This window comes from Apis dorsata, unplaced genomic scaffold (genome assembly GCF_000469605.1).
Source record: "Apis dorsata unplaced genomic scaffold, Apis dorsata 1.3 scaffold_221, whole genome shotgun sequence".
NCBI classification, from domain to species: domain Eukaryota; kingdom Metazoa; phylum Arthropoda; class Insecta; order Hymenoptera; family Apidae; genus Apis; species Apis dorsata.
Genome location: NW_006263503.1, coordinates 26,126 through 36,211, shown reverse-complemented (window position 1 = coordinate 36,211; position 10,086 = coordinate 26,126). Strand labels below are relative to the sequence as shown.

Below are 10,086 nucleotides of genomic sequence, written 5' to 3'. Positions count from 1 at the left end.
CTTTAGCGTGTAAGTTGTTTCTAACGTAAAAAAAAAAAAAAAAAATGCGCGATCATCATTTACATCACAAACATTATTTACTTTACTCATCGTTTCACAAGTATCGATAACCGACAGATTATTGAAAGCTGCCGAAGAGGTGCATTTACCGAAGGCCCTGCGACAAGAGTTTGGCGGAGGATTGAAGGAATTCGTGGGCTCCGAGTCGAGCTGTTTCGAAGGTAGCGACGACGAGACTCGATTCTTCACCACCCAAGAGAGGCAATCACTCGTTCTCCATCTGCTTCACACGCTCAGAGCGGGACCCCAGGATCTTCACAGTTTATCCGGGCTTAAAATGGTCGAGGGTCAAGCAATTATTCCAAAGTGCATTTCTGCTGGGATCATATCTCAGGTTGGTCTAAGAAAACACTCTGTAAAAAGTTAACCTGTACGTATATGACTTGATGGATAAATTTTTTAATAGTTGAAGGAATAGTTGAAAATTTTTAAAATAGTTAAGAATAAAGTAAACTTGAAGATAATTTATTACACGATCGAATAAATTGTTGTTCGAGCATTTCGTATAATTAACTTTACTCGAAATCGATCTTGTCTTACGACATTCGAATCGAATCTTTTTGAATGTTCCAACTTTCAATTTCCAGGTTTTCCCTCTTCACGAATTGCCCGCATTGGAAAAACTACAACGGACGTGGGTCCGCGCGTTTCTTAGTCCCCAACCCCTGGACGATATTTGTAAATATTTCGGAGTCAAGATTACCATGTACTTCGCGTGGCTCGGTCATTACACCACCGCCCTGATTGTTCCAGCTGCAGTGGGTGCCATATATTGGGTAAAAGGAAAATTATAGATACACCCAAAATTATAATATCCCATTTGCATTAATGTAAATCGCCGATCTTTTAATTGCTAGATTAAATTAAAATTTAATTAATATAAGAAAAGATAATTTATTATACGAATTTATTATAAAAAATAAAATAATAAATAGTTGTAATGATTATATTTTTTTTTTATTCGAATTTAACTTTTTATTCGATATTTAACATCTCCTGGATTTTATACAGATCGGCATCATCGGCAGGAATCAAGCGGTCGAAGACGTAGCTTACGTACTTTTCTCGGTCTTCAACGTAATCTGGGCCACGGTTTATTTGGAAACCTGGAAAAGAAGGGGCGCCGAATTGGCCTACAGGTGGGGTACTTTGGATCAAAGAGACGACCTACTTGTCGAGCCTAGGCCTTTATTCACGGTAAGCTTATCAACGTCTACACATCTATCACGTATCATTATCTTTCCTCAAATCTCATCCAAGTTTTATCAGAATTTGATTCCAATGCTTTTTATACCTCTCATTTATTTTTTTATTTTTTTTACTTTTTTCCCCTCCTATCTTGAAATTTATATAGGGCACGTTGGAAACTTCACCTGTGACTGGAAGACTGGAACCAACTTATCCCAGATGGAAGAGAAACATGTTCCGGTACTTTGTCAGCGTTCCTATCATCGCCGCGTGTTTGTTCTTCGTTTTCATCGTGATGATACTCAGCTTTCAAATACAGGTTCGTCATATTTTTTTAGATTAGAAATAAAAATTTCTTCTTCGCTTTAATTTGTATATTCAAATTCGTAAAAATTTCTTCAAATAATATTTCGAACATTTCTCGAGTAATCTTGGAAATTTGGCAACATGCCTGAATGTGCACGCTTGTAAAACTTTTCTTTTTCGAATTAAAAATTACTTCCGAAGTCGAAAAAACGATATTTTCGTTCTACCGATGACAAAGTTCGACTTCTGAATCGAAATTAGTTGAACGGAAGCCAATTCAAAAAACTTCATCGATTCCTCGAATTATTATGCCATTTATCGCATTTTTATTAAATTTACTTTTCTAAACAAAACAGAATTGTATTATTTTCACAGAAAGCGCAATAGATAATTTTATCAAGAAGAAACCCAATATTCTACAATTGTTAGAAGAAAATACGTGTCACGATCTTGTGCTAAAATGGCGAGGATTCCATTACAGTCCTCTTACCAGAAGATGTCGTTACGTACACTCTCCAGATGCTTCTAAAAAAACCCTATCGCCTTACACGTGTCACGTGTCCTCTCGAATTATGAGTGCCGCGTCCATTTTTGGCAATGGATTCTTCAATCTTCAATAAAACTATCGCACTTAAAACTATATATATATTATTCCATCGAACCTAACCTTGATAATGCATCTATGGTATATGCGGTAATATAATACTCTTGGAAATGGATCGACACAATATGTCGATATATAGAGAAGAGTAGAAAAGTCTTCCACAGAGGAGTTGATATTAACTGTGATCGATTTTCTTATAGAATTTCGTTTTCTTTTTTTCTTTTTTTTTTTTAGTGTTATAGTTTATATATATTGTACCTGTTCTATCTTGCAGGATTGGTGGGACGCTCGTCTGGAGTCGAGGGGATACGGATTCTGGTTGAGTTACGTGCCAAAAGTTTTGTTGGCGGTGGTGATAGCATTAATGGACGAAGCTTACTTCAAAGTCGCCATATGGTTGAACGATATGGGTACGTAGAGAATAACCATGAACCGGCAAAGAAGAACGATTATTGTACATTATTTTGGTTTCCCATAGTCTATATCTATGCTCTGTCACTCTTTTTTCTCAACACGATCGATCGTCCCCGTACGAAACGAGATACGAACGAGAGAGAACGAACATTTTCTACGAGACTCTTGCGCATCGAATTTGTTGTTATTTTCACGAGACACTCTGCACGTCTAGTTCTTTCTTTTTTTTTTTCTCTTTCTCTCTTCTCTCTCAAGAGCCTATAGCATATATACATATACTTTTCGAATCTTTTCACGGCTTAGCTTCTACTAGAGAATTGATTCAGAAGTATGTATCCATATCCCTTGATAAACATACGTGACTTGAACGGATTTTATATTAACAAGCGAATGTTTCTTTTGTGTTATTTTTCTCTTCTCGTAAGAACGAGTATATATCGTAAAAGTAAGAGATTATATTACATATTAGATCTTGTTACTTCTTCTGTTCCTATACATTTCCCTGTTTCTATTATTCCATTATTTGGTTATTTCGTTTCTTTTCCTTTCTTTCTTTCTTTCTTTCTTTCTTTCTTTCTTTGTTTTAATTCTCTATATTTTTTTCATTTTGTTTACATACTGGAGAGCAGTCATGTTACAGTAGATAGTATTTGTGATTTTTGTGTGTTGGACGCAGAAAACTATCGGCTAGACACCGAGTACGAGAATCATCTAATCTACAAGGTGGCACTGGTAATAAAGAAGAAACTCTCCATTTTTCAACGATTTTAGAATTTATATTTGTGTGTTGTAATAGTTGTATTCTTTCGTGTCCTCCTCTAACCGAGTTGTAGAATTTACCTTTTTATTTTTTCACTTTTTTTTTTTTTTTTTCAAAAGTTCAATGTTCAAATTCACGTGATTAATATTGGCATTGCTTCCAAGCCATGTCGTTTTTAAACTAAACTTCGTTTCTAAAAGCATATCGTTCGATAATTTCAAATAATTTTCCATATCGATCGCGAAAGCATGCATTTCATCTTCGTTTAAATTCAACGATCATATTCATTCAACAACAACAACAACAACAACAACAACAACAAAAAAGAAAAAATAAACAGTCTGGATCATATTTTATTGAAATTCTCGCGTAATAAAACGTTTTCTTTCTTTCTTTCTTTTTTTCTTTTTTTTTTTTTTAATACATTTAGAGGTGGACTTTATTATTGTTGATTTTATCGTTATAGTTTTATAAATAAGAACTTCTCTGCTTCTTCGTTCAATTACTCGATTATTCGAAGAATATATAAATTTGCTCTGGCTGTCTCTGTCGCTGCATGAAAATTCAATTCCCCCCCTTAGAATTGTATATTCTCTGCTTGCGCTTAATTGAAAAAAAAAACTATTTCATTGTACGTAGAAAGTATCGTCGATTCTATTTATATATATATATACGCTTGCGTTTCGTTACGTCTAGTGTACGTTTTAATTTATTACAGACAGATAGAAAGTATACAGAAGAGACTATGTATTTCAGTTTCAGTTTGTAAACTCCTTCCTATCGCTATTTTACATCGCCTTCTACCTACAGGATCAAGAAAGGCTCAAAGAGGTAAGGATCCCTTTACTCCTCTTTCGTCCTCTTTCTTCTTTCTCTATTTTCTATATCAATCAAATATATTCTTTCTTCTTCGAGAATGAATCCATAGACAAACTTTTTAGATTAAACTTAGACGTTCCTTTTTTTCTTTTTTTTTTTTAATCGTCTATATCCTTGTTCGATTCTTGGTCTTTGTAATTTAGTATTTAGACAGTTTGTTAGACACGTTGTTGTTTCTCGACGTTGACGAACGAAGAACACAAAAGTATATATTAATCATCTACAAGATCGTTGATCGAAGTGAAGAAGAAACGAAATTAAAACGAAGAAAAATTCGAAACGAGTGTTGTATGAGTATTCGAAAGAAAGAAATATCATAGAATTATTAAAATCGAATTTCGTTCTTTTTTTTAAAAAACTAAATTATTAAATAAAATTTTGACCAAAAAAAAAAAACTAAATATTCGAAGAATATCGCAACGAGGGATCACAATGTTTTTATGATTTCAGCAATTGGCAGCACTGTTGATCGCTCGCCAAGTGATTGGTAATCTGAAAGAATCCGCTGTGCCGTATCTGATCGAGCAGTTGCGATTGGCCCGGCTCAGCTTCGAGCTTTTTGGCGCGTTGAGCCCGAGCGAGGCCAGACCGCCACCTGGCGAGGAAAGCGAGGAGAGTCAAAAGGAAGTGGACGAGAAAGGGGAACGCTCGGACGGGGGGAAGTCGAAGCAACCGAGAAACGTTAGCCAAGCCGAATTGGAGAGTTCCCTCTACAGAGTAGGGCATCCCACTAATTCTCTACTTAGTGACGTTACGTTCAAGGTTTGGTCTAGATTTAGCTAATTTTTTTCATTTTCGATGCACTCATGCAGTCGCGCACTGAACCTGAACCGCGTTGACGTTTTTTTTATTATCGAATCAATCGACCTAAAGGAAAAATAAATAATAAGAAAAATAATAAGAATTCTTAATCGAACGAAAATTGAAGCAAATTGATTATCTAATTATTATTATTATTATTATTATTATTATTATTGGCTGTTTGGATTAAAAAGAATAAGGGAAATCGGCAAGGTGGGCAGGTTCTTTCATTCATTCGAATCATATAATTCTTCATCCTTCTCCCCTTTATAATATAGTATATTTTTTAATGATCCTTGGCTTGCGTATACTGTATATATATATATATCTTTGGATTAGTTTTATTTTGTGGGGTACATCCACAATACGTTTTCGAAAGTGATCCTGATCCGTAGAGGAAGAAGGGTAGTATTGCGAAAGGTGGATCTAATGAATGTTGTCCTCTGTGTTCTCTGATCGGTTCTTTTTCCAGAATTTTAATGATTTTTTTCCCGTTTCCTACCAATTCTGTCGACGACGCACAGGTATCGAGCAAAAAGGTAATGTCACCTGATCATCCTATCGTTAACTATTCATTCACCCTTTCGATTGCTAATTTAATTAAATTGTGAAAGAAACGAAAGAAATATTAAAACGATAGAATCTTCTCTTTTTTCGAATCTATCGAAAACTTAGAATTTAACTTGGATCGATTGGATCGATTCGTATTTCTGAATGTAGAAAGTGGTAATCTATAGGGTGAATCGAACGAATCACTGCTTGTCACGCTAACGCCATGTTAAGCGCTGGCTTCTTATTTTTCGTTTGAAAGCATAGTAACAATAACCCTTGCACTACCTATGATAGATATATATACTCTTCACGTAATATTATTACGATATTTTTTCCCTTAAATTATGTAGATAAGATTCTAACTTGTAGGTTTATTATCATAAACAAAAACATTATTGTTGGAACAATATAAACAAGCGTCAAATATAAAGTAATTTATTCAAGATAATAAACCTGCATACAAATTATTATACCATCACTGTATTTTAAAACTAATATATATATACACACATACACGAGAGATGATAATTATAAGAGGAAGAAGTTTTGAAACATGTTCACGAGTGATTCATGTAAAAAACCGTTTCCACGTTTTAGTACGACGGGGCGTTTTCAGAGCATCTGGAGATGCTGTCACAATTGGGATACGTGTGTCTATTCTCCTCAGCCTTCCCATTGGCTGCCATGGCTGCGCTACTTGGAAACCTTCTTGAACTACGAGGCGACGCTTTCAAACTTTGTTTCGTCCTTCAACGACCATTTGGTCGAAGGGTTTCCAACATTGGAACTTGGCAAGTATGTGAATGCATCCTTTAACGTTCCTTATCAAAAAAAAAAAAAAAAATCTTATACTTGAGAATTATTGAATTTTCTTTCAAATAAGTTAAATAAATTAAGATATTTTTTTTTAGAACGCGATGGAGGCTATGGGTTTGGTCGCAATTCTGGTAAATTGCGCTCTGATCGGATTGAGCGGGCAAGTGCAACGAATGTTTCCAGAAATGTCGGCCACGCAAACGATTTTGCTTATAGTCGCGCTCGAGCACATCATGCTCGGTATACGATTTATCATAATCTGTGCGATCCCAGATATTCCGCATTGGGTTGCCACGGAAATGGCCAAGGTAGAATTTTTGAGGAGAGAAGCGGTCAGAAGACTTTCGTCTACCCCGTCCCCTGAACAGCATCCAGCCACAGTGATAGGTAAGTAAAAATAAGGTTATGTTATATATTATTCGATTCTAACCTAACAAGCTACTCGACTTTGGCTCCTTGTCGTTGTATTCTTCCCCTTCATCCGCTTTTCCAAAAAATTCTCCTGCTTATTTGAAACTCGATATTGAAACGAATGTACATATATATATATATTTCATAGATATTTCATCGATCAAAATGTTGTGCACGAAAATTGAAGAGCTCTAAGGAATTCCAACAACTTTGAGAAACGAAACGAATTCAGAATTTAAGGAGCTTGCACAGAGGCGTAGAGGAACTCGAAGATCAATAGAATTCGAAGAATTCAAGCTGAAAGGGATTCATGGAGGTCGAAGAAATTTAAGGAATTCGAAGAAGAAGAAATGATGGTGGAGATAAAGGAATTTTGAAGGGAGAAGCGTAAGAGAAGATTCGCAAAGTTGAAGGAATTCCAAGGAACTCTGATATTGTGTATATAAAATTCTTTTATTTCCAATGATCGGCCCAATCGACCCGGTGAAACACGACACCCACTCGATCTTTTCCTCCCTCCTACCATGTATTAATTTCGCTCGAACTCAGGGAGATTCGTGGTGAGTCCAGCAGACGGTGAGAGCGAAGAACAACAACTGCTTTCCAATCGTACCGGAGATGCAACGTCCTCCAGCCTTCCGGACACACCGACCCTAGCATCATCCACCCAGACACCCAGTAGTCCCCCAACACCTAGCGCGGCATCCGTGCCAAGGATCGCGGAAACACCTTCTGTGGTCCAGACTCCTGGTAGCGCGAGCAGCAGCGAATTTGCCACCCATTTCCCAACCGAGAACAGCATGGGCAGCGTTCGTGATATTCACAATTCACCTAGATGCTCTATTCCTGGTGGAGAACGAGGTTCGATTGTGTTTCTTCTTCTTTTTCTTCTTCTTCTTCATGCTTGGTAGAAAAAAATGTACACAATGTAGTATATGCGTAGTATATTTGAAAACATTCTGGAGATGAATCAAATAGTATCGTTAAAAAAGAGTGTTTTCTATTTTTGTACAGGAAGGCGTTCGAGGGAATGGCTTCAGAATGAATCGGAGGCGTCGGGTGGAACCGATCATTACAGTCATCATTTAACGATCGGCCCTCACGGAGGTGTGGACTGGGTTCGAAGATTGGGCCTCGAAGCTGGTGGGCGGAAGTCTAGCGATTCCGAGATCAGCGGTGCCGGTACTGTTGGTACGGGGGATGAATTAACTCTTCATAGATCCACCGATTGTATCGTTTCGAAAGAGCTTGCCTCTTCGTCGGACAGTGATCTTCTTAGGTATTCTATTTCAATAGAATTTTATTTCAATTTTAATTTCGAGTTCGTTCGTTATTCTATTTCAATTTCGAATTGAATTGTGACGACATTGTATTGCATTTATATTAATTAATTTTATGGTGTCAAAAGGTCTGCTCCACCATGGACAGTGGCTCATAGGAATCAAAAGTTTCGATTCTCCCCTGAAAGAGAAAGAGAAAGAGAAAGAGAACGGGAAAAGACAGAGAAGCAACAATATCAACTTCATCAACGGGAGATTCAAGATCACAAACAACAATTATCTTATTACGCCGAGAAAGAGAAGGATAGCGGTCTTTCAGACTCGAGCAAAACTATCTCCAGTCAAGAAGAGGAGAAACCGTCGAAAGAGGAAAGGGAGGCAAAGAAGACCAGAGTGAAACAGAGTTTGATGAAGAGAGCCAGATCTGTGGCGATTTTTTCGTTGAAATTGAAAGAAAGGAGAGCAAGGGAGGCGGAGAAAGCCAAGGAGGCGGAAAGAGAGGCTAGATGGCAGCAACCGCAATCGTGCGTTGGTGGCGAACTCTCTTGCATCCCCATAGAGAAGCTTATATCCGTAGACGACATCGCAGCGATGGAATTACGCAGACTTAATCATTAGCCGCTTAAACGTTTCACTTTCGTTTTACACGCTACACTAGAAACGTTCGTCTGCGCCAGTGATACTCGCTACGGAACAAATGTTACATAATAATAAGAATTTTGCAGAATCCGTGAGGCCATATCAACAAACATAATGTATCCGAGAAAAAAAAAAGGATTCTGTGAATTAATCGATTTGTAACTTATGTTATTATGTAAATATTGAGAGAAGATAAATAAGATAACGCACATAAAAAAACGGAAGAATTGAAAATGAAAAATGCAGAGGGAAGGGGGAGATAAACGACACGAAGATTTATTGCTGCAATAACTTTTTTATATTTTTTTTTTTATATATATATATTTTTTCAAAAATCTTGTTCCTCGGTTTATCTCTTAATGTTAAACGCGAAGCTGATATTAATTGGGATTTTTATTGTTGAACGAAAACTTGCTCAATTTGAAGGACAATGCTATTCCCTGTTTTGATCATATCGCTAAAAAATGATGAATTACAATTTTACCCAATGAGAATTCGTATTAACGATTTCGAATATTACGATTTGATATACAATTTGAATACCGTGACAAAATTTCGAGTGAGTATCATTTGTGCATGTGAAAAATGCGCACCGAACAGCTCATAAGAATTTATAGAAATGTTAAAAAGTCTGAAGCTACGATCGTTCAGTTTTATCTAGAATCGTGATTTCGAAACGATCGATGATAAAAATGGCGCACAAAGTAAATTGAAAATTTTAGACAGAGATTCTATAGAAAAAAGTTTAGAATATCATTCTTAAAAATCACATTTTTGGTAGATTAGTCGATACCTCGACGTTGTAGACTGTGAATTTTAAGATACATTTCGTGCCATGTTACGTAACGATTGTTATTGACTTCCTTGTAATTGAAAAAAATAATATGAATTTACAAATCTTCAATTTCTATTAACTTTTTTGAAATGAAAATAACACATGTAAACATATATATTTTTTACTAAGAATTTATTCAAATTTAAATTATTTATAATCTTTTATTGTATGAAACAAAGAAAGACAGGAAAATAATGGAAAAAATAAATTACAAGGAAGTTAAATTACAGGTGCGCACGTGTCAAGCGTAAAATTTAATCCTCTTGTTATATACCGATATAATATTGTCTGTATATTGTTAAAAATATTAAAAGAGAAATAATGAAGAAGAAGAATTTACAAGAATGTAAAATTTTGTTAAAAAATTCTTTCTTTTTTTTGGTAGAATTCTTATATTTTAATAGCTAGTTTGGAACATTAAATGTGTGTTTCACTTTGAAAAAATTGTCGATCGATTTTAAACAGAAATTTTTTTAAAAAGTGGCATTGAATAAATCGATTAATCGATTAATATACTGGCCGAAAAAAGAAAAAATTACGG

At 35.7% G+C, this 10,086-nt stretch overlaps 1 protein-coding gene and 1 long non-coding RNA gene across 7 annotated transcripts in view; one reads left to right on the top strand and one right to left on the bottom strand.

The window, feature by feature from the left end:
• LOC102671534 (anoctamin-8) overlaps window positions 1-9,530 on the top strand; it is a 21,921-nt gene extending 12,391 nt beyond the window's left edge. Inside the window, exons 4-18 of one of the 6 annotated variants that reach the window (XM_006615319.2) lie at window positions 1-9; window positions 118-394; window positions 648-836; window positions 1,072-1,257; window positions 1,415-1,567; window positions 2,433-2,568; window positions 3,249-3,304; window positions 4,089-4,163; window positions 4,662-4,973; window positions 5,537-5,551; window positions 6,162-6,359; window positions 6,476-6,767; window positions 7,365-7,652; window positions 7,806-8,070; window positions 8,200-9,530. In XM_006615319.2, the coding sequence (XP_006615382.1) occupies window positions 1-9; window positions 118-394; window positions 648-836; window positions 1,072-1,257; window positions 1,415-1,567; window positions 2,433-2,568; window positions 3,249-3,304; window positions 4,089-4,163; window positions 4,662-4,973; window positions 5,537-5,551; window positions 6,162-6,359; window positions 6,476-6,767; window positions 7,365-7,652; window positions 7,806-8,070; window positions 8,200-8,689 (2,941 nt within the window). In that variant the 3' untranslated portion in view covers window positions 8,690-9,530. Of the gene's footprint in view, window positions 10-117; window positions 395-647; window positions 837-1,071; window positions 1,258-1,414; window positions 1,568-2,432; window positions 2,569-3,248; window positions 3,305-4,088; window positions 4,164-4,661; window positions 4,974-5,536; window positions 5,552-6,161; window positions 6,360-6,475; window positions 6,768-7,340; window positions 7,653-7,805; window positions 8,071-8,199 lie in introns of all 6 variants that reach the window. The other 5 variants (XM_006615318.2, XM_006615316.2, XM_006615320.2 and 2 more) reach the window with 5 other exon arrangements.
• On the bottom strand, window positions 280-904 carry LOC116185595. The gene is made up of 2 exons (XR_004150452.1): window positions 764-904; window positions 280-400 (listed from the first exon to the last, which is right to left on the bottom strand). It is a non-coding gene; the product is annotated as an uncharacterized LOC116185595 (long non-coding RNA).
• Window positions 9,531-10,086: the final 556 nt, after the last annotated feature.